Source organism: Tachyglossus aculeatus, chromosome 10 (assembly GCF_015852505.1).
Source record: "Tachyglossus aculeatus isolate mTacAcu1 chromosome 10, mTacAcu1.pri, whole genome shotgun sequence".
Lineage (NCBI taxonomy): Eukaryota > Metazoa > Chordata > Mammalia > Monotremata > Tachyglossidae > Tachyglossus > Tachyglossus aculeatus.
The window spans coordinates 18,424,436-18,449,156 of NC_052075.1; the positions used below are offsets into that span (position 1 = coordinate 18,424,436).

The 24,721-nt window shown below is 41.9% G+C and overlaps 1 protein-coding gene across 1 annotated transcript in view; it reads left to right on the forward strand.

The window, feature by feature from the left end:
* The window catches only part of EIF2AK3 (eukaryotic translation initiation factor 2 alpha kinase 3), a 52,394-nt gene that overhangs the window by 6,273 nt on the left and 21,400 nt on the right, over positions 1-24,721 (forward strand). The window contains exons 2-6 of the mRNA XM_038751955.1: positions 1,374-1,503; positions 19,467-19,661; positions 20,607-20,737; positions 23,724-23,958; positions 24,251-24,413. Of these exons, the coding sequence (XP_038607883.1) occupies positions 1,374-1,503; positions 19,467-19,661; positions 20,607-20,737; positions 23,724-23,958; positions 24,251-24,413 (854 nt within the window). The remainder of the gene's footprint in view (positions 1-1,373; positions 1,504-19,466; positions 19,662-20,606; positions 20,738-23,723; positions 23,959-24,250; positions 24,414-24,721) is intronic.

Sequence of the window (24,721 nt, forward strand, 5' to 3'; positions counted from 1 at the left end):
GAATTCAGGATAGTTAAGGGCATGTAACTCATCAGAAAATAAGAAGCAAAGCTGTAAATAGAATTGGAGAAGATGAGTAATAGGCGGTTGTTTTGGGAAGCTCAACAGAAGTTTATTTTACAATCCATCCTGTGCTGGTGAGTAAATGACTGGACAGTGAACTGAGTTGGTGGGGGGTGGGGGAAGTAAAACAATAGGGGAACTGGGTGAAATGAAAGTAATTCTGAGAAAAGTATCACTCTCTGAAACGGTTTTAAACTTATGGTGTACAATTGTACAGTTGTTACAGTTCATATAAAAAGCACCTTCTCCCTCCCCGCGAGCCCCTGGGTGGGAAACAGAAGCATTTATAGATAGTTACTGAAATTGTTGTAAGTTTGTCCGGATGTTTTTAAGTCTTCACGCCATATAGCCATATGCACTTTTTCTTCGAGAGTGCCTTAAATACCTTTCTTAGCCATCAGCTAGAATTTTATAAATAGGATAGATCAGTCATGAAGAGAGGACAGATGCTCTTGAACTGGTCTTTTTAATGCTCATATTTTCACCTTAAGTTAATTTTCATTTTAACCCAGGTTTCCCCACCTCTTCAATCTTTCCCACTCCTTTCCAGTTGGAGCAAAATTCAACTGGTTTTGTTGTTCTTCCTTAATTGTTTTAGGTCCTGTACTGGACTGACTGAAACTTAAATAAGTATCTGATATTATCAGAATTTCTAAGGTATAATCATTTAACATTTGGTGCATGACTTGTTTTTCTTTCAATTTCACACCAAATGAAGGCCCTGGTAGAGATTCAGAAAGCAGTGTGGCCTGTTGGATAGAGCACAGGCCTGGGTATCAAAGGAACCTGGGTTCTAATTCTAGTTCTGTCATTCGTCTGCTTTGTGACCTTGAATTTCTATTACTGTTGCCCTAGTTTTTCATTGTGTTTTTTTGTTGTTGTTGTTGTCTAGGTATTTAAGCACTTACTATGCACCAGGCACTCTTCAAAGCGCTGGAGTATGTACAAGACAATTAAGGCTGTTAGTCCTGTGTGGGACGTGGACTGTATCCAACCTAATTCCCATTTTATAGATGAGGCACAGAGAAGTGAAGTGACTTGCCCACCAAGGTCACACAGCAGACAAGTACCGAAGCCAGGACTAGAACCCAGGTCCTTTTGACTCCCAAGCCCATTTTCTATTCACTAGGCCTCGTTGCATCCCTGTTAGTTTTGAACTAAATTGGAGAAATATAGCTGGAATAACCATTTTATTGAAAAAAGAATCCACCTCGTTTTTTTTGTTTGTTTTTTTCAAATTTTCCAGTTAGGGTAAATATTTGGGAATTTTCTCAAATCATTTTTAATAAGAATGCTTTTGGAATTTGCAGGTCATTAGTAATCATCAGTACTCTGGATGGCCGCATCGCTGCACTTGATCCCGAGAATCGTGGTCGGAAGTACTGGGATTTAGATGTGGGATCTGGTTCCCTGGTGTCCTCTAGCCTCAGCAAACCAGAGGTAAGAATCACCTACTAAATGTTGACCTGGCTTTTATTTTAGGAGAAAAAAAAATCATTCTATTAATACTTCGTTTTCTTGGATTTTGAGTATCAGTGTACAAATTTGGTTAACAAGACCATTGAATTTTAAAGGTCAGAACCCCAGGTTGAAGAGGGTCATAAGTACCTGCCTTCCTTTCCTCTCCTTCCCTCCTATATAGGAGGCATCATTCACTGTTCAGGACATCAAAGGTGTCTAGCATTATTTCAGAAAGTCTGTTTGCGGTTCACAGACCCTGTAGATGGTAAATTTCTGATATGAAAAGTAGATTAGAAGTTATTCATGGTGAATTCTAGGTCCCTCTCTTCCATGGATTCTTGCCCTGTTATAAAACACTTGAGTTTTTTTTGGAGGCGTCGGGGTGGCTTTTTTCTCTGTTGACTGTTAAAACAATGTCAGACCATGGCTCGGTAGCTAAGAAAGAGCCAGTCATGAAATAAGGAAGTGCAGTACTTATCTTGCCACCTGCTGCTCCTTCTATGGCCCCTGTTCTCCCCGCCTCATGGGTTGGACCAAGTTGCCTAGTGTGGCCTAGTGGGTAGAACCCAGCCCTGGAAGTATGAAGGACCTGGGTTCTAATCCCTCTTCCGCCACTTGTCTGCTGTGTGACTTTGAGCAAGTCACTTCTGTGGGCCTTAGTGATGTCATCTGTAAAATGGGGATTAAGACCATGAGCCCCTTGTGGCTCAGGGACTGTGTCCAACCTGATTATCTTATACCTACCCCAGCATTTAGAACAGTGCCTGGAGCATAGTAAGTGCTTAACAAATGCCAACAAATACCATTTAAAAAATAACAAAGTGGTGATGGTGGCTCTCAGGGGCACGTCCTCATCCGTACGGCATGTCTCTCCACTACGTGTTCTTCCCAAAACTCCCATGCCAGCTGAGCGAACCCCCAGTCTTAGCCCAAATACCGGCAAAGCTTATCCAGTTCGGGGGATCCGAGAATCCCTCAATCTGGGGAACTGTTTGAAAGTCCATAGGGAGAATTGAAGAGAGAGAGGGCTATTCGTGAATTTTAGGAGGACTCTCCATTAATCAGAGGACTGCCATTATTCCAATGCTGGGGGAACAGAGAAGTTGATTGTCTCCTTCCCTTTCATGCTATCTTTCCACCTACACTTCTTAGTCAGGGAATGCGTCTACCAACATTTATATCAGGCTCGCCCAAGCATTTAGTACAGTGCTGCTGCTACAATAAGCACTCAGTAAGCACCATTGATTGACACTAAGTGGACTGTAAGTCCACCTTTCCTCTCATTCTAAAATTCCTCTGCATTCTAACAGCTCTGTTGAGAACAGGGGATAATGTGGTGTTTGGGGGAAGCATCCAAAGAACCTTGCATTAGCGGGTTTTATTTAGCACCTGTTAAAGTAAACACTGAGATCAAAAAGAGGTTGAGCTGAAAAATGCAAAATGATAATATTAAAATTGATATTGAGTTACACCAGAATTTTATCTTTTTAAGTTAGCCGTGAGATGAGTGGCAAACATTTGATTTCCCTCCCCCCCGCCCCCACAAGAAGACTGTAAGAACCCTTGACACATGAGGTAATAAAATAGAAATAATATGTTGCATAGCACGTTGCATGCAAACTAGCCCAATGTGTTTTATAGAAACGTAGCCATTTGTTTGCATGAAAAATGGAAGTGGAACAAAAATGTCATAGAAACACTCAAGCCCCGTAATGTGTGAGGAAACTGAGACTGTATTAAAATGTAAAAAACTAACTTTGCATGTTCAGTGAGCTTTAATTGCAAATAACTTGCCTAAATGTGTATGCCGTGGGAATGACGTGAAGAATATTCTCTAGAATTTGAGATCATTGAAGCTTCGGATCGTGGCGTAATAGAATTTTTGTAAACCAAAAAAATTGCTTAATTTAAAGTATGGTTTTCTGTTTTGGCCAAGTCACCCATGGAAGCTAAGAAATTAATGTTAAGCAATAGTGTTTTACTGGGAGAGAAAAAAGGTATGATACTTCTTGGAACAGATCTAATGTACAAAATGCTGATGTTTACTTCAATTGCTGTGAACTTTTCACCTTGAAGTGTGGCCTAGTAGATAGAGCATGACTCTGGGAGTCAGAAGGACCTGGGTTCTGATTCCAGCTCTGCCACTTGTGTGCTGTGTGACCTTGGGCAATTCACTTCACTTCTTCCAGTAGTCCATGCTTCTGCTACTTGATAATTAGACTCCAAAATGACTTGAAGACAAAGTAGGAAGAGACAGAGAATGGGGTGTCTTCATTAAGGAGATGGTTTTGATTGTTAAACCGGGGAACTGACCATTCAAATAAAAAAGGAGAGCGTACCGAATAGTGATAATACGGTAAACCCCGATCTGAACCCAAGTTAAAACTGCACTGTGATTTCATGAAAGATAAAATGGCATTTTGAAATTCATCAACCTGAGTCATGCCTTAATGAGTGAAGTAATCCTACTTCTGTATTCATAGTCACTGGGGAGAGACCCCCTAGAGCCGTATGTCTAGTTTTAAGTATCTCAGTTGGTGCAGATTGAAAGATGTTTCCAAGAGGATATTGATGAACTCCATCAAAAAAGATTAAAGGGTCTAGAAAGCCTGACCTGCGGGGCAGGTCGCTAGGCTTGATGAGGCCAAGGCAGGAGAAGATTGAAGGGGCAGTGACAGCCTGCGGATTTATTGAGGCCTGAGTTTGTCGGGGATCACGGCAAGTCGTGTAACTGGTGCAGGAGGGCAAAGAGGAACCATTCAAAGAGTAATATGGTTTAGTGGAAAGATCAAGGGCTTGGGAGTTAGAGGCCGTGGGTTCTGATCCCTGCTCTGCCACATGTCTGCTGTGTGACCTTGGGCAAGTCACTTCTCTGGGCCTCAGTTACCTCATTTGCAAAATGGGGATTAAGACTGTGAGCCCCACGTGGGACAAGAACTGTGTGCAACCTGATTACCTTATATCTACCCCAGTGCTTAGTGCTTGGCATGTAGTAAGCACTCAACAAATACCACAATTATTAATGCAATGAAGAATATTGTCCCAACTAGGTCAGTGAAATTTCATTTGTCCAGGGAAACTGTGCAGTCTTAAATCTTTTTTTTTTTTTAAAGACTGGTTTAGTTAACTTCCTTAAGGGTTTTTAGTGGCAAATTAGAAAGTTTATTTTTTTTATGATGTTCATTAGGCCCTTATTATGTGCCAGGCATTGTACTAAGGACTGGGGCAGATTCAAGATTATCAGGTTGGAAACAGTCCCTGTCCCACATGGGACTCACAGTTTTAACCCTCATTTAATAGATGAGGTAACTGAGGCCCAGAAAAGTGAAGTGGCTTGCCCAAGCTTACACAACTGACACGTTGGCAGACTAGGATGAGAACTAAGGTCCTCTGACCCCCATTCCTGGGGTCTTCCCACTAAGCCTCACTACTTGATATATTGGCTGTACGCTCGCTGTGGACAGGGAATGTGTCTGCTTATTGTTATGGGGAGTGTTGTTGTATACTCTCCCAAGCACTTAGTACAGAACTGTGCACACAGTAAGTGTTCAATGCATACTATTGAATGAATGAATGAGTGTTGGCTGTATCTGTGTCATTCATCACTCCAGGCTGCTCCAGAGCTGCTGTGTTCGGAATGAGTGTCTCGTTTTCCAGATGCACACTGCTATCACTACATTCTGGGGGCTTTTGGAAAACTGAACTAATCCCTACCAAAAAGGCCACCTCCTTTCTAAACCTTCCCCTCTAAAGTTAACTTGTTCAAATCCAAAAGACTTAAAGCAGGGTGGAATGGTTTCTCATCCTGTTGTTGAAAATAGTCTTTGCTTATGAGTCTCTCCCTATGGCTCTGTAAGACTGACAGTTCAATTATAAATGCAGAGTGGTGGAAGACAAATTATCTGTGGGTCAGTAAGACTAAATTACCCGGGGAGACAAAATTTTGATTTTTGCATGCATTATCCAAAGAGTCGACCAGGAGGAGAGAAGATTGGAAATTAGTGTTTGTTTATTTTTTCTGGACAGGTAATGGGGGAATAAGATCACCATATAAACCCATCAGCCAAATCTAGCCCCTGTGGATTTATTTCTGTTAATCAGTCTATTGTATTTATTGAGCATTTACCGTGTGCCGAACACTGTACTAAGCACTTGGTAGAGTACAACACAACAGAGCTGGTAGGCATGTTCCCTTCCCACCACAAGCTTATAGTCTGGAGGGGGAGACAGACATCATTATCACTAAATAACAGATATGTACATAAGGGCTGTGGGACTGGGTGAAGGGTGAATAAAGGGGGCAAATCCTTCCTCAGAACTCACAGAATCTATGTTGTTCTTTATTTTGACTGCTCTAGTTGTATATATTTTTGTTTGTCATCCCTGTTAATGTAATTCATTGCAGGCAAGGAATGTGGAGAAACAGAACTCACAGAATCTATGTTGTTCTTTATTTTGACTGCTCCAGTTGTAAATATTTTTGTTTGTCATCCCTGTTAATGTAAATTCATTGTAGGCAAGGAATGTGTAAAGTGGGCTGCATCTAGTAGATTCTCAAAAGAAGCAGATGATCAGAAGCAGTGTGGCTCACTGGAAAGAGCATGGGCTTGGGAGTCAGAGGTCTTGGGTTCTAATTCCAGCTCTGCCACTTGTCAGCTGTTTGACTTCGGGGAAGTCACTTCACTTTTTTGTGCCTCAGTTACCTCGTCTGTAAAAATGGGGATTAAGACTGTGAGCCCCACGTGATACAACCTGATCACCTTGTTTCTCCCCCAGTGCTTAGAACAGTGCTTCTCGCATAGTAAGTGCTTAACAAATAATAATAATAATAATAATAATGTTGGTATTTGTTAAGCGCTTACTATGAGCCAAGCACTGTTCTAATGCTATTATTGTTATTATTAAAAGAAACAGTGTGGTCTAGTGGAAAATGCTTGGGCAAGGGAGTCAAAGCACCTGGGTTCTAATCCCTGCTCCACCACTACCCACTATATGACCTTGGGCAAGTCACTTCACTTCCCTTCTCTGGGCCTCAGTTCCTTCATCTGCAAAATGGGGATTCAGTGCCTGTTTTCCTTCCTACTTAGACTGTGAGCCTCATGTGGAACCTGATTATTTTATATCTACCCTAGTGTTTAGTTCAACGCTTGGCACATACTGCTTAAATACCACAGTTGCGTGGCACATAGTAAGGACTTAATGAATACCACAATTATTATTATTAATAATGTGTGTCTCCCACTCTAGACTGTAAATTTGTTGTGGGCAGGGAATGTATCTGCTATCTCTATTGTATTGTACTCTCCCAGGGGCTCAGTACAGTGCTCTACACATAGTAAGTGGAAAATAAATACCATTAGGACCATTACTAGTATTATTATTAATAATAAATACTGCTACTTCTGTTTTACCTTCTTATTTCCTTCCTCTCTGTTTTCAAGCTTAGCGGAGGAACAGGGTTGTTTTTTTTTAATCTGCTTCCAAAATTCAGGCAGCTTTGTGGTCCAGAGTGGCATCTAAATGGGGGGAGGGAGTAGTAATAATAATTATGGTATTAAGCTCTTACTATGTACCAGACACTGTATTAAACAGTTGGGTGGAGACAAGCAAATTGGGTTGAACACTGTCCCTGTCCCATGTGGGGCTCCCAGACTCCATCCCCATTATACAGATGAGGTAACTGAAGTCCAGAGGGGTGAAGTGACTTACCCAAGGTCATCTAGCAGACAAGTGACAGAGCCGAGTTTAAGACCCAGGGCCTTCTGACTCCCAGACGCGGGCTCTTTCTAGTAGGCCATGCTCCTTCTCACCTCCTTCCAACCCAGTGATGTGAGCTCCTTGAGGGACAGGGTCTGTGTTTAATTCCCTCCTATATACTCTTTCCTAGTGCTTAGACTAGTGTCCTGCACACAGTAACTACTTAATAAACACTCTTATAACTACTACTACTGTGGAACCAGCCTTCCAGCATGCTCCAGGGTACAGTTTTCAGTTCCAACCCAGAGAAGCAGCGTGGTCTAAAGGAAAGAGCATGGGCCTGGGAATCAAAGGACCTGGCTTCTAACCCTTGCCCTGCCACATGTCTGCTGAGACCTTGGCCAAGTCATTTCATGGTGCCTCAGTTACCTCATTTATGAAATGGGGATGCAATCCTACTCCCTCCTACTTAGGCTCTGAGCCCCATGTGGGACAGGGAATGTGTCCAGTGTGATTAGTTTGTATCTACCCCAGTACTTTCATTCATTCATTCATTCATTCATTCAATCGTATTGAGCGCTTACTGTGTGCAGAGCACTTTACTAAGCACTTGGGAAGTACAAGTTGGCAACATATAGAGACGGTCCCTACCCAACAGCGGGCTCACAGTCTAGAAGGGAGAGACAGACAACAAAACAAAACATATTAACAAAATAAAATAAATAGAATAGTAAATATGAACAAGTAAAATAGAGTAATAAATCTGTACAAACATATATACAAGTGCTGTGTGGGGGGGATGGGTAATTAGTACTTAAAACAGTGCTTGACACATAGTAAACACTTAGCAAATACCATAAAAACAAACAGAGGACTCCAGGGAAATCCGTGGGTCTCCCAAAATTGGGGTAGCCAAAAACATATGCTTAGTGGCCTTCAGCCGTCCGACTATAAAGAAAATTAGCAGGACCTCTTGAACTGGGTGGAAATGATTTGTAGTCATTAACCAAGGTATTCTGAGATACTGTACTGCATTCCCCCCAAGCACTTAGTACAGTGTTCTGCACACAGTAAATACCATTGATTGATGTTGTGGGATGTAATATCTCATTCCCTTTCCTCTGCCAAGTAATATACAAATTCTGTTTTGAGAAAGAGAACTAGTAGTAGCAGTGGTATTTGTGTGTAGAGCACTGTATTAAGTGCTGGGGGAGAATACATATGTGGGAAATTAGCCTTGGGCCCTGTCCCTCTCTGCTGGGGGTTAGGCATTAACTGATGGTTGTATAAATAATTACTGAAATCTTTCATCGGAACCCTGGACTACTTTCAAATCAATCCTCCAAAAAAGTGCATTATGCAGGGGGTTAGGGAACCAAGGAAACATAGCTCACTTTGAATGAGGTCATTGGTTATTCTTCAGAGTAGGATCTTTGCATTTTTAGATCTCATCTGCCCGGCTTTGGCTCGCGTTAAATTCTAGCTGTTCCCGGCTAAACTATTTGGTTTGTCCTGCTTTGTCTTGTTAGTTCTAATATTAAACATGCACTTCATGTGCTAAGCATTGGAGTGAATACAAGCTAAACAGTCCAGCGCACAGTCCCTATCGCACCTGGGGCTCCCAATCTGGGTGGTGGGCTGGAACATATGGAGAGGAGCTTGTCAAAATAGATTAAATAAAAGAAGGGCAAGCTCGATAGATGAATGTATTGAGTGAGCAGTATTGGTTTTCCTCAGTCTTGCTTCCACACTGTTGCAGCTTTCCCAGCTTTTTTACAAGAGAGGTGGATGGCTGTTTCTGGGAGGGAGAGTTGGGGCCACAAGGTGATGGTTGGGATGGGGAGCTTCATCCGAGCACTGTAAGCTCATTCACTCATTCAATCATAGCACTTGGAAAGTACAGTTCGGCAACAGATAGAGACAATCCCTACCCAACAATGGGCTCACAGTCTAGAAGGGGGAGGCAGACAACAAAACAAAACAACTAGACAGGTACTTGTACTTCCCAAGTGCTTAGTACAGTGCTCTGCACACAGTAAGCACCCAATAAATACGAATGAATGAATGAATCAATGCCATCAAAAGAGATAAATAGAATTATAGATATATATGCACATCATTAATAAAAGAAATAGAATAATAAATATGCACAAATATACACAAGTGCTATGGGGCGGGGAGGGGAGTAGAGCAGAGGGAGGGAGTAGGGGTGATGGGGACCAGAGGAGTGGAAGAAAAGGGGGGGGGGGGGTCAATCTGGGATGGCCTCCTGGAGGAGGTGAGCTTGGGGTCTTGAAGGGGAGAAGAGAGCTAGTTTGGCGAACGTGAGGAGGGAAGGCATTCCAGGCCAGAGGTAGGACATGGGACGGGGTTTGACAGCGTGACAGGCGAGAACGAGGCACGGTGAGGAGGTTGGCGGCGACGCCAGAGGAGCGGAGGGTGCGGGCTGGGCTGGAGAAGGAGAGAAGGGAGGTGAGGTAGGAGGGGGCGAGGTGATGGAGAGCTTTGAAGCCGGTGGGCAGGGAATGTGTCTGTTTATTGTTCTGTTGTATTTTCCCAAGTGCTTAGTACAGTGCTCGGCACACAGTAAGCACTCAATAAATACCATTAAATGAATGAATGAGCAGGAACAGTGGCCTCCTCAGTCCAGTCTGGTATTTGAGCACTGACTGGATGCTGGGCACTGTATGAAATGCTTGGGAGAGTGCAGTACAGTTAGTAGGCATGATTTCTGCCCTCCTAGTTACATGGGTCAGGTCACTGTCCCAGCTGTGCATGTTAGTATACCTGTTCAGTAATTTACCTTAATTCTTTCCTAAACCCAACCAAACATACCTAAAGAGAACCTTTGATTTTAGTGTCGGGCAAAGAGATGTTTTGTGGGTAGTGTTATGGGTTTTGACAATTTGTTAATTGACATGCCATATGAACATATTCTGGCAAGGTTGTGTAGATTTGCAGTTGCCTTTTCTCATAAATTCAGCCGATTCAGAACTGTGATTGCTCTTGCCATTTGAGTACAGATTAATCATTCTTATCTAGAGTGTTTCTTCATTTTTTTTTCCAAAGCACAAAATGTTTCTTCACTTTTGCAAAATCCCCAGGGAGTATTTGATGCTTTGTAATTGGGCTGTTTCTACATTGGAAAGATGTATATTGAATGTGTCTTTTTAATTTTTTTCAATGTATAAATTGGATCGGTAGAACAGTTAAGTTGCTGTATTTGTGTGGCACTTTCTGGTTGTCTGAATTAATTTCTCACTTGTACAAAATTAAACTGCTTATGAACATCATCCAAAGATTGGGTTGCAATTTATTTTTGAAAATGACTGTCAAAATCATGTGGTGAGGAGGCACTTGAATAATTGCTTGGATAATTGACTTGCATATATAGTAATAATTGAAATGAAAATCATTTTGTTTCATTAGTCCCTTGGAAGAGTTTTACTGTGTGACTTAGTGGGATGCTATGAAGTGGACTAATTTAGGCTAAGCACGCATGATGCCAAACTAAAAGTGGTTTTGACCCAACTATCAGGAGAGGGCTTTGTACATTTTTGCTTAGTTTCAGTAACGTCTTATGAATGCTTATTAGTCTTCCCCAAAGCCGAGAGTGGTGAAAGGTCATTTAAAACAATAAGGTGAATGTATCTGGTGAATGTTCAGTAAATATTTAGTAATGGATTGATCAAGTCCCCCACTATGTGATTGTATGAAGCATTCTTTTACTGTCAACCGTAGCAGAAATCATCAATGTTTTCCATCTTCATGAATAGAACAAAGACTGGAAGTTTGACTAACACTTAGCTGAATCAGTGTGCCAAGTTGTCCTCCTTAAATTGTGTGTGTATTGGCCTTTGTTTGGAAGATGCAGCTGCTGCGATTACTATCCATTAATTGAGCAGTCTATTAACTGTAGTCCAAGAAATTTAACTGTTTACCTTGTGTCTTTTTCCCCTCCCCACAAGGCCACCTGTTTTAGGTATTCTCACTTAGCTGATCTCTTTGAACTTTACCATATTATTTCCACTCTTTTTTTTTAATGCCCATCTCCCCCTCTTGACCATGAGTTATGAATGACTTACATTAATGTCTGTCTCGCCCTCTAGACTGCAAGATCATTGTGGTCAGGGAATGTGGTCTTCCAAGCATCTAGTACAGTGCCCTGTACATAATGAGCACTCAATAAATAGCACCGATCAATTGATTAGCTCTTTGTGGTCAGGGATCGCACCTGCCAGCTCTGAACTGTACTTTTCCAGGTGCTTATTAGTACAGTGCTCTGCACACAGTAAGTAAGCACACAACAAATACCATTTATTGATTGGTTGACTTTATATTTACAGGTATGTTACGATGTGTAAAATAGGGGTTAAGACTGTGAGCCCCATATGGGACAAGGACAGTGTCCAACCTGATTATCTTGTTTCTGCCCCAGCGCTTAGTATGGTGCCTGGCACTTGGAGAGTACTTAACAAATACCATTTTTAAAAAGTACAGCATAGTATTAGCAGTGTGCTGTAATCCTACCCTCTTACCAGTTGCACTCCGTGCCCGAGCAGAGACGTGATTTGACTGGCAAAGACGAGAGCGGGCAAAGCAGGTGGTGCTGGGTAAAACCACTAGCAGTAGAGTGACTTCCTCCAAACAGGTTCTCGGCCCTGAATGATAATAATTTTGACATTTGTGAAACACTACGTGTCACCTACCGAACCTCAGTACTTGTGTAAATAATCAGATCACATCCAGGCTCTGTCCCACATGGCTCTCAGTCAATCAGCTATTGATTGATTGAAGATAATCAGGTCAGACACAGGCACTGTCCCATTTGGGGCTCACAAACTTAGTAACAACTTCATAGTAATAATAATAACAATTGTGGTATGTAAGAGTTTGCTATATGCTAAACTCTTGGTGGGGGATTACAGGCATGAGGAGGGAGAACAGGAGCAGGGGTCTCAGGACTAGTGATAATTCACCAGTCCCAGTGGGAGACTCCATCATCCTGTTCGAAGGAAGTGGTTGGCAAAAATTAGTTTCCGATAGGACTGTTCCTAATTCATTTTTTAATGGTCTCCTTCCAATTAGCCCCCAAACAAAAGAATTGGAATCCTATTATAGAAAACATTCATCAGGGTCTTACGTTTTCAATAATGATAATAACTGTGGCATTTGTTAAGCGCTTACTATGTGTCAGGCACTCTACTAAGCGCCGGGGTGGATACAGGCAGATGGGGTTGGACAGTCCCTGTCCTGCAATAGGGCTCACAGTCTTCATCCCCATTTTATAGACGAGGTAACAGAAGCACAGAGAAGTGAAGTGATTTGCCCAAGACCACACAGCAAAGTGGTGGAGCCGGGATTAGAACCTATGACCTTCTCACTCCCAAATCGGTGCACTATCCACTACTCATTCATTTATTCATTTAATCTTATTTATTGAGTGCTTCCTGTGTGCAGAGCACTGTACTAAGCGCTTGGGAAGTACAAGTCGGCAACATATAGAGACGGTCCCTACCCAACAACGGGCTCACAGTCAAGAAGGGGGAGACAGACAACAAAACAAAACGTGCACTGGCTCTTGAACTAAGCACCCATATTCTTCTGCGATATTTCATTCTTGTCACTGAAGGAGCCCATAAGTGTGAGGGAAGAGCTTTTTTTGTAGATATTCCATTACCTCACGTCTTGTTTGTAAAATCGCAACTTAATAATATGGAATCTGCACAACTTCATACCCAAGTAATTGAAGATGTCTCTGTTTAATGGCTCCTTTCCCTATTAAATTTTGGCTATACTCCTTGTTTTACCCCAGACTGACCTAAGACTGGGAAGGTGAGTTTGTACTGTGGTGAATATTGTGTTTCCTGCCTGGAGTTGGAAGTTAAGGACTGCCTAGCGAAGGTCACAAGTGATACAAATCCAATTTTTGCATTGAGCTAAAGGAAAGTAGGCTATAATAAATTTGAGTGGCATTTCCTCCCCCCCCCCCCCCCCCCCCCCCCATATCCAGAAACTATCACCCTATTCCCTTTCCCAGTTGGTGTCCCTCCCCCCACCGGCACGTTAATCTGGAATGTTAGCTGAAGCGCGGCTTGAGGGGGGCAGACGGTGAATTCCCTAGTAACCTGTGCCACTTACATTCATTATGCCCCTTCGGTTTGGTTCGGCATTTTAGAGATCGAATGACCTCACCGAGATGTTTTAAGTGGATGTGTCGATAGAGAGCAAGATGGGCTACTTGGCTTTAGGTTGCTATTCAAATCGAAGAGACTTCATTCCATCAAATCACAGCGCCGATAAGATCCATACCTCAGGTATTTTAAATAGCAGGAAATCACGTTGTGCCGCGGGAGCTGGGAAAGCAAACCAATCAACAATTAGGGGCACTGTTGCCAGGCAGTGAAGTTGAACAAATAGCTATTTACGTTGACAGATCAGTGGAATGTGTGAAGGCATCGCAGTAACCTACATTTTCCCTACCAAGAGATTTGCAGCTGACTTATGGGGGTGACTCATTCCTTAGCTTAGGAGGTGAGGTAATGCTTTTGTGAGAAGATGATGTCATCCCTCTCTACCTGAAGTGCCTGTCTCTATGTTTCACATCGCTCTCAAGGAAAAAGGACCATCTGCTTTCACAGATGTACGCGGCGAGAAGTGGAGACTTGTTAATAATCCCAAATGTCTGAAAAATGAACTTTCTTTCAGGACTGTGCATGTGGAAATTGTCTGCAGTTGGGTAGAAAAGAGTAGCAGCAGATTGGTCGGTAAGCTGCTAAGAAACATGATTCTAAAATAAATATACAATTCTAGAACAATGGCCAATTCTACAATTGGCTTTTAAGGCATGTACTGCGGATGGACCTGTTTGTGATTTGGTTTTCAGTTTGAAATGAGACTGTAATTATAAATGCTGGGTGGTCACTGGAAATACGGTATTGAGTATCTGAAATGTCTGCAGTGTCCTTTGTGCTTTCCCGACGCTGTATGGTTGTTACCTTCCAGACCTATTTGACTTTACCACTGACCCTGTCCTGATTCCGGGTTTTAGTCTAGCACTGCTTTAGCATATCTTGAACTGTCAAAAAAAGCCTTTTGAGCTACCTTGTTCTTTGTGGCAGGTAAATGGATCAGTCTTCGTTAAAAGTAAAGTGTACTTGTTTAGAATGAATTACCGTGATAAAAACAAACCTGGTTGCCACTGATCTGGTTTTTCTGTCTGGTCTGACTTTAGGACACATTATTCCCTTCCTCCAAGCTAGTGATCCCCAAGGACCTTTTCCTGAAGCCTGGAGGGGGTAGGGGAGAGGGGGGAGTGCTCAGTGGACTGAGGGATTATGATGGAAAAAAGTAGGATTATGGGATAGGAATTGCATGGCCTAGTGGATAGAACACAAACCTGGGAACCAGAAGGACCTGGGTTCTAATTCTTGACTCCTCCACTTGTCTGCTGCTAGCCCTCAAAGATTTTATACTGTGTCTGGAAAGACCAGTATAAAGATAGGTACATAATTACTATGGGGAAGTAACAATTATGGTTAGGGAATGGGGAAGTGCTGTGGTGGCAGTTGGGGGAAAATATAGGGTGGGGAAATAAGAAACTAACCAGGGAAGGCTTCATGGAGAAGGTGGAGTAGGTGCTTTAGTTGAGTGCTCACTTGATTCAGTGCACTCTCCTAGACACTTTGGGAGTGCAGGCTAAAGGAGTGAAATGTTTTCTGCTCACAAGCAGTTTAAAGGGGAAGGCAAACTTAAATATTTGCAGTTAGGGTGGTCAGAATAAATAGAGGTCATGCATATGCATGAGTTCTAAGGAGGGTATTAAGTGTATAGGGCGGTTGTCCAAGAGGAGGAAAGCAGCAGTCTGCCAGAGGTGAAGCAGGAGGGAGGGTGCCAGGAGAAACCGAGCAAGGCACAGCGAGTAGCCCGGCTGGACAAAACAAAGCATGCAAGATAGGGGCAAATTGGAAAAGAGAATAGGGAGGAGGGAGCTGATCCAGTGCCTCTTCTTCTAAGTTTCTACTTTGTTAAGGGAGGAATTAGCAGTCATTGGAGATTTTTGAATGGGAGGTGTGTGCAGAGTCATGTCTTAGAAAAACGAACAGGACAGAAAAGGGAAGAATGGACTGGAGAGGCCGGAGGCAGGGAGGTTAGGAAGGAGGCTGCTCCAGTAGTTCAAGCTGGGCTATGACAAGCTCCTGGACCCGCGTGGTGACTGGATTGAGAGGAAAAGAGGGGATTCTAGAAATGTTGTGGAGGAAAAAACTGAGAGGATTTAACGGCAGGGTGAACATGAAGGCTGACATGGAAGTGTCAGGGATTATTACAAGGTGAAGGGCTTGAGAAATTGAGTGGGGGAATGTATATACCTATAAATTACATATTATGAGTTATTTGTATTAATGTCTGTCTCCCTCTCTAGACTGTAAGCTCATTGTGGGCAAGGAACGTTTCTACCAACTCTGTTGTATAGTACTCTCCCAAGTGCTCAGTAAAGTGCTCTGCACACAGTAAGCGCTTAATAAAGGATGAACACTTTACTAAGGATGTTTGGGAAGTCAGTTGGCAAACTCAATCAGATCCATCAGTGGAATTTACTGAGCACTTACTCTGTGCAGAGCAATGTATTGAGTGCTTAAAAGAGTATGATAGATATTAGATGCAAACATCGACCTTAGATTACAGAGAAGCAGTATGGCATAGTTAGAAATAGTGTGGTGTAGTGAGAAGCAGAATGGCTTAATGGATAGAGCATGGGCCTTAGAGTCAGAAGGTCATAGGTTCTAATCCCACCCCTGCTACTTGTCTGCTGTGTGATCTTAGGCAAATAGCTTCACTTCTCTGTGCTTCAGTTACCTCATCTGTAAAATCGGGATTAAGATTGCGAGCCCTATGTGGGACAGGGACTGTGTCCAAACTGATTAGCTCATGTCTACCCCTGCACATAGTATGGTGTCTGTCACATAGTAAGCACTTAACAAATACCACCGTCTAACGGGGTGGCAGACATGAAAGTACATGACAAGTAGGAGAAGCAATGAAGCTGAAAGATGTACATAAGTGCTGTTGGGTTAGTGGCAGGGTGAAGTATCTAATTGCTTAGGAACTGAGGTCTGAAGGGCATAGGTGATAGTAGGGAATGGGGAATAGGGAGGGGAGATAGAGAATAGTCAGGGAAATGTAGGGCTCTGTAGATGGGAAGAGTACTAGTCTGCTGGATTTGAAGGGGGAAGGTATTCCAGGCAGGAGGGAGGGTGGGTGAGAGATATGAGAGCAAGGCATAGTGAGTAGGTTGGCAGTAGAAGAGCAAAAAGCCAAGTGTGCACGCTGAGGTGTAGTGGGAAAGGAACTCAAATTATCTGTGATGGTCGGTTTTACAGAGAATTTGCTTTAAGTGTTGGGGTTGCTCAAAGAAGTGTGCGGCCTTAATAGATATCTTTGTATCACCAGGTGACAGTAGGATGATCTGCTAATATTAATATGCCCATTTGACCAGACTAGGTATGTCATATTTGTCTGTTTTCATGCAGAGTAGCAGAATATCATCTGGAAACCTGCTCTTTTCATTTAAGATTTGGGTTTTTTCCAGTTGCCGGTGTGAATTTTCTAAAAGGCATAACCTGTGTATTTGAATTAAGGGGTATGTGGTTGGAGAGGACTATGAAGAAATTTCTCTCTCAGCTTTACCAAGTTGCGATTTCATTTTTAATCACTTAAGGATTTTTTTTTTGCCACAAAATATGTACAGCTTGCCTGGCATACATCTCTACAAGATATACCGGGGCTCTGAGAGTGTATCCTGATCCAGGGTTCGTGCCAGTGTGTGGCCAAGGCCTTCAGCTTGGCTCCCACCACGCACCTAAAATCTGGGTTAGTTCCAGAGTGGCTGGTGTCATTTTTTATTTGGAAGTCTGGCTTAATGCCTAGCCAACAGCCCTGCCGAGTTGTGGATTACATTTGGAATATCCTCTGTGATTTTCAAACTAACAGCACTGTGAAAGAACAGAGCATTTTTGATTTGGGCAGAATTATTTTAGGAACTGTTTTAATGGTATTTAATTGCGTAATATGCACCACACTGTACTAAGTGCTGGGGTAGATACAGTCTTTTAGACTGTGAGCCCACTGTTGGGTAGGGACTGTCTCTATATGTTGCCAATTTGTACTTCCCAAGCGCTTAGTACAGTGCTCTGCACATAGTAAGCGCTCAATAAATACGATTGATGATGATGATACAAACTAATCACGTTGGATACAGTCCCTGTCCCACATGGGACTCAGTCTTAATCCCCATTTTACAGATGGGGTAACTGAGACACAGAGAAGTGAAGTGACTTGCTCAAGGTCGCACAGCCAACAGTTGGAGGAACCGGGATTAAATCCAGGCCCTCCTGAATCCAAGGCCCGGGCTTTATCCACTAGACTAGGCTGCTCCTCCCCGCAACATTAACCCATTAGAGGTCATCTTCCAGTGGCAGTGGTTTCTAGGCAAAACTTCAAGAAGGCAAGTCAGTCCAGTGCTCTGCCTTGCTGTAGCTTTTTCACTTTCCCTTCCTCTCTTGTGGTTACTTCATGTGAGTTATTTCATTAGCGGCACAGGCCTAATTTGCCAAGTAGAGCAGCTTACATTACTGGAAGGACAGGGATGGTTTTTTTTTTTATTGACACCTAGTACATATTAAGCATTTAAGAGTGAGTTGATCATGAGTGTTCCACGAACCAGAGATTGCTGTCCCGTTTCCCACAAGTGTTAATTCTGTTACGAAGATGTCTGCCAAAATCACATTTTCCCCTTAGTAATTGTGGATTATGAGAGTAAAGTGGAGTCACCGTTTTCTGCATCAACTATCCCCAATCTGTAGCTAAAGCACGCTCTCTCTCAAGTAGCTAGATATATTAGATTGGCGGATTCATGAGGCTTTCAGTTTATTGATGAAGTCTTGTTTTGGCGCTTTTCCCAATTTAGAAACGGAAGGCAAATGTCAGTAAAATTAATGGTTTCCCCCTTTAAATTGGGAAAAACTAAGAAATATTACTAATGCGTTGTTTAAGTGCTATGTGCCAAGACTGTACTATGTGCTGGAATAGTACAGCACAATCTAATGAGACAAAGCCCCTTTCCCATATGGGGTTCACATTCTAAGCGGGACAGGGAGAACAGGTATTATAACCCCATTTAACAGATAAGGAAACTGAGGCACAGAGAAGTTAAGTGACTTCCCCAAGGGCGCGCAGCAGGTGGTGGCAGAGCCAGGATTTATAATCCAGGTCTCCTGCCTCCCAGTCCCATCATCTTCCCACTAGGTCATGCTAACGAAGAACTTTTAATGACTTTTCCCTCAGTGTTTAAACATTTTTGGGCAGACAGAATTGCCCCGTTTAAGAAAATCTCGACAAGCCCAATGGAGGAATAAAGCAGAACCGCTGCAACTTCTTCTTAGAATGTCTGTGCTTCTGTAAAATGAATTCTCGTTGCGAGTAGGGAGTGAATTTACCTCTGTGCTTTTGTAAAATGAATTCTTGTTGTGAGTAGGGAGTGTGTTTACCAACTGTTTCGTATTGTACTTTCCCAAGTGCTTAGTTCAGTGCTCTGCACACAGTATGTACCCCAATAAGTGCGATTGAAATTATATAATAATAATTGTGGAACTTAAGTACTTACAATATGCCAGGCACTGTACTTAGTTCTGGGGTAGAAACGAGCAAATTGAGTTGGACACAGTCCTTGTCCCACGTGGGGCTCACAATCTTAATCTCCATTTTATAGATGAGAGAACTGAAGCACAGAGAAGTGAAGTGAGTTTCCCAAGACCACACAGCAGACAACTTTTAAGGATAGTAGTGATGGATTTTAGACTACATTTTAAGTAAAAATACAAGTTCTTAACATGCAAACTGAGCAGGGACTGTACTTGCATATTATTTTCCTTTCATTTGAATAGCTTACCTGTGACTAAGGGTGTAGATGGTAGAAAAATTTGTCAAAATCAGCAGCTGAAGAAAGCAGACGCACTCCTTAAACAAAGTCATTAAACCTCTTCATACATTTTTAATTAAAATATTAACCCTTAACTCATGTTTGGGTGGTTTTACTTGTGGCATCTTTAATTTTTAAGTTTCATTAATGTTTGAAATTCTTAAACCGTTATTCCTCATGTCCCTAAATATGCTTTTGTTCATAACTAGTGACCCTCAAGTGGGTTTTTTTAACCTGTATGCTTATCAAAAATGGTTTACATTTTTAGGTGTTTGGGAATAAAGTGATTATTCCTTCCTTGGATGGAGACCTCTTCCAGTGGGACCGGGATCGGGAGAGCATGGAAGCGGTTCCTTTTACGGTTGAATCTCTGCTTGAGTCATCTTATAAATTTGGAGATGATGTTGTTTTGGTTGGAGGAAAATCTCTTACTACCTATGGCCTAAGTGCATATAGTGGCAAGGTAAGTAAAGCCATGGAATCTGTCTTTTGGAGTTAGAAAAAGAAGTAGATGGAAAGAGGAGTTTGGAAGGAAGGCCACAGACGCAGAACATTAGTTGTTGACTAAACAAAATGTACCAAAAAACCCTTTCTTCCTTTCTTTCTTCCTTCTTAACAGGCAGTTTGGTCACTTAATGTGCTATAGTTAGATTTGGATTGCAACTAAAACTAACCTGAATGGGTGAATTGTATTTTACCCTGGTGATTCTGGGTCCTTTTGACTTCTTTTTTAGGACCTGAGCCACATTACAGTTTGGAGAACAGTAGTCTGGTAGCAGAATTACTCCCAGTCTCCCATTACCTGCACCACATCCCTGTTTTCTCCCCCCAGTAAAACAGGAAGCAGAAATGGAGATGATCCAACTCCAACTCTTGTTGGTCCTTGTTTGTATATTTTATTTTCTGATGCTTTCAATTGAGGATCTGTGGAGAATCTTTTTCCCTTTATTGAATATGGGAAAATAATTTTTCAGTACTAAACTTCCACTGTAATGAGTTGAAATTATTTGTCTTACTCATTTGGAAAGGAAATAATGAGGTCAGAGCTAAGAGGTCATCTGGTCCAGCCCCTATTTTCCACTTAGAATCTTATAAATTAAAAGAGCGAAAGCATGAAGAAATCAATCTGTTCCTTGGGGGCCTTAGTAGAATGAGTCACATGTGATGTGTTTTTCCGGTACTTTACATGGTTTTAAGTAACTTGGGGAATAGTGCTTCTACTTCCCTTAGGAACCAGAAATCTAATTGATCCATCTTGCTGGAAGGAAGCCCTTGCCTTGTGATGCTTCCTAAATTTCTCCTTTCTTTGTTAGTTCTCAAAGTGAGGGTCAGATATTATTTCTTGGATTCTTGACTTTATCTCCTTTGAATGTGACTATATCAATGGTGGGTTTTTTTCGCTGCTCAGGTGCGTTATATTTGTTCAGCAATGGGTTGTCGCCGTTGGGATGATGATGAAATAGAACAGGAAGATATTCTCCTCCTTCATCGAACACAAAAGACGGTCAGAGCTGTTGGACCCCGCAGCGGCAATGAAAAGTAAATGCTCTGTTAAAGTCGATGATGACTTGTGTGCTTTTTTCATTTATTTAGAACTTCACTGAAGGACCAAAGTTGTTGTTTTTTCATCTTGAAGATTGGGTTCCTTAGTTTTAGTGTGCTAATTTACTTAGAGTGGTCTCTAAAACTTGGATGAAAAGTTCCATGCTGGTGGAAATGGTCCCAAATTTTTCAGGGACCTTAAAGCATTGGTTGTCATGTTTCTCTTTAGTCCCTTGTCAGAGCCCCAAATTCTGATAGGCAAGAAGACGCCTCCCGGAAATTAAAATACAACCCAATGCCATTTAAATTAGACCTTGCCTACCATCTAGACTGTAAGCTCATGTGGACAGGGAATGTTTCAAGTCCTTAGTACAGTGCTTTGCATACAGTAGGTGCTCAATAAATACTACTGACCCTTTCTTAAAATTTTCAAGGCTCACTCTATGCAAACGGTAGCCTTTCTTATATCAGGAAAAGCTCTTAAAGCAAACAGTGAAACATTCATTTTCAACTTGAGAAGATTTGAAAGTTTCTGCCTAGGAGGCATTCTTATTTGACATTGCTATACATGGAATTTAGATGAAATATATTTTCTTTTATCATGTGTTTCTAATTAGCAACCAGCACTTTTACTGTTTTAAGGTTTCCCAATGATTTTAGCATGCCTTTGTTTTACCCCTGATTTTAACCAATTGTGTAATTTTAAAACTCATCTCAATGTGTGGTAGCATTTTGGACTTCAGCTGGACAGTAGAAATATCAATCAATCGTATTGAATGCTTGCTATGTGTAGAGCACTGTACTGAGCCCCTGGGAGAGTACAATACAACAGAATTAGCGGTCACGTTCCCTGCCCATAACTAGCTAATGTGATTTCAGTTATCTCATATGCTTATGCAGCAATCATTTTCTACAAAGGCAACAAAATTGTAATTAAGATGTATTGTTTTTAATGAGAGTGTGGGCTTGAGTACTGTTGGTTTTAGATGTTTTCAGGGCTGGCCAAGAGAACCTTTTAGTGGCATTCTTTTTCCTAATGATCCTTTTCAGGAAATGACTTATGACTCAGTGCAGTTTTAAGTTACCTGATAGATCAAGGAAAACCTCTTAAAATGGAGACAACTTAAGGCTTAAAGAGAAGATAATAGTGGTTTCTATTAACCATCTTTTGTCTGAAAAGATTTAGTTGCCTAGCCCCCTGCCACTCCTTAATCCAAGTGGAAAAGCGCTGCTCTGTCAATGTGTTCTCTTACAAGGCCTTACTGAATCACTGATCTTGTTCTGTGCCTTTCTGGATTTATAACCCGATGAAAGAAAAATCTCATCTTTGTCATGAAAATCTATTTGGGCTGGGTTCTGATCAATGGCACCTGAGTCAGCAGTGCACTTGTGCTTTAAAAGAAACACAGGGTAAACCACCCTGATAAAGAATCATCTGGGGTTAAAACATTTTCAATCTGCCTTTTTTTTTTTTAAAGGTAGTTTAAGTTCTTACTATGCGACAAGCACTGTTCTAAGTTAATAAGGCTGAGCGCAGTCTCTGTCCCACGTGGGGCTCACAGTCTACGTAGGAGGGTAGTGAATCTCCATTTTGCAGTTGAGGAAACTGAGGCACGGAGCAGTGAAGTGACTTACCCAAGGTCACATAACAGGCAAGTGGCAGAGCCGGGTTCTTCGAACCCAGGTCTTCCGGTTCTCATGACTGTACTTTTTCCACCAGGCCAAGCCTTCAATGTAAGGGGATGATGATGGTATTTGTTAAGCGCTTACTATGTGCCAAGCACTGTTCTAAACGCTGGGCACTGTTCTAAGGGACTGGTGAAGGCTGGGGTGGGTGGATAAAGTGGAGGAAAGTAAAAACTGGGGAGAGGACAGAGGAAAGGAACATTTAATTCAACATGATGACAGTGAAGTAAGTCAGGGTCTCTTAACCCCAGTTAAGTGTAATTCTGGGCAAAAAGATCAAGTATTTAAGCGCCCTCTAGTGAAACTCACTATCAGCCTGAATTACAAAATTTTTTGGTTGATTATAGAAATTTCATTACAATAATAATAATTCATTCATTCATTCAATCGTATTTATTGAGCTCTTACTGTGTGCGGAGCACTGTACTAAGCACTTGGGAAGTACACGTTGGCAACATATAGAGACGGTCCCTACCCAACAGCGGGCTCACAAGCTAGAAGGGGGAGACAGACAACAAAACAAAATGTATTAACAAAATAAAATAGAATAGTAAATATGTACAAGTAAAATAAATAGAGTAATAAATATGTACAAACATATATACATATATGCAGGTGCTGTGGGGAGGGGAAGGAGGTAAGGCGGGGAGGAAGGGGAGAGGGGGGAGTCCTGCCGGTGCCTCTTGATGAGGGAAAAATAATAATAATAATAATTAATAATGGTTGTATTTGTTAAGCGGGGAAAAATATAATAATAATTAATAATGGTCGTATTTGTTAAGCGCTTACTACATGCCCAGCACTGTCCCAAGCGCTGGGGTAGATATCAAGGTGATCAGGTTGTCCCACGTGGGGCCCGCAGTCTCAATCCCCATTTTACAGATGAGGGAACCAAGGCCCAGAGAAGTGAAGTGACCTCCCAAGGTCACACAGCAGACACGTGCGGGAGCCAGGATTAGAAAAATAGATTAAGCAGCGTGGCTTGGTGTAAAGAGCACCAACCTGGATTCTAATTCTGCCTCTGCCAAGTGCCTGCTGAGTGACCTTGGGAAAGTCACTTCTTTGGGCCTCAGTTCTCCTGTTAATAATAATAATAATAATAATGGTATTTGTTAATGATAATAATGGTATTTGCTAAGCACTTACTGTGTGCCAAGCACTGTTCTAAGCACTGAATAATGATGATGGTATTAATTCAGTTCTTTAAATGTACAGGTGGACAGATGTATGATTTTTGGCTTCGTGTTGCGTAGGTCATTTCAATGTGATTATTTAAACTCGTGCCTCCCAATTTTAGGTGGAATTTCAGTGTTGGCCACTTTGAGCTGCGATATGTATCAGATGTGGAAACACGAGCCGGATTTCTTGAAAGTAATTTTAAATCTGGTGTAAACAAAGAGGAGTCTACAATAATTTCCGACGTGGAAGAACAAGAAGCCGTCATGAAGGACACGGTGATAAAGGTCTCAGTTGCCGACTGGAAGATTATGGCTTTTAATAAGAAGGGAGGTCATCTGGAATGGGAATACCAGGTACTAAAGAGGACATGTTGCATTTAGAATTTTAATAGATGATTCTTTTAATGTTTAGATAAAATAACATGTATTCCTGAAAGGCCACCAGGAAAATCTGATTCCTAGGACCTCTCTGTAAATTGAGGCATTAATTGGTAATTTCATTCCCAAGTGCTTAGTATAGTGTCCTACACATAATAAGCGCTCAATAAGAACCATTAATTCAGGAATGGATTTCCATGGGTTGGTCTTATTAAGAACAAAACTTGGATTGTAAGCATTAGGGCTACTCTTAATATTTTTGTTTCAGTTTTGCACGCCAATTGCGTCTGCCTGGCTGGTTAAAGATGGGAAAGTCATTCCGATCAGTCTTTTCGATGATACAAGTTACGCATCGGACAGCGGAATCCTAGACGATGAAGAGGACATTGTGGAAGCTGCCAGAGGAGCCACGGAGTCTAGTGTCTATTTAGGTGAGGGATCCTGTGCTCGGCCTAGTGGGTAGATGGCCAGGAGACTTTGCTCCTCCTCTCACAGATTCTCACGTCAGTTCAGTTGTATGTGTAGCACTTCCGAGTACCATACTCATTCACGTCCAGTTTTCCAGTCAGTAAAGTAGAAACGATGCTGTGATGATGATGACATCAAACTTAAACTACCTTTTTTTTTTTTAAAAAAAAAAAAGGCGGATTGAAAATGTTTTAACCCCAGATGATTCTTTATCAGGGTGGTTTGCCCTGTGTTTCTTTTAAAGCACAAGTGTACTGCTGACTCAGGTGCC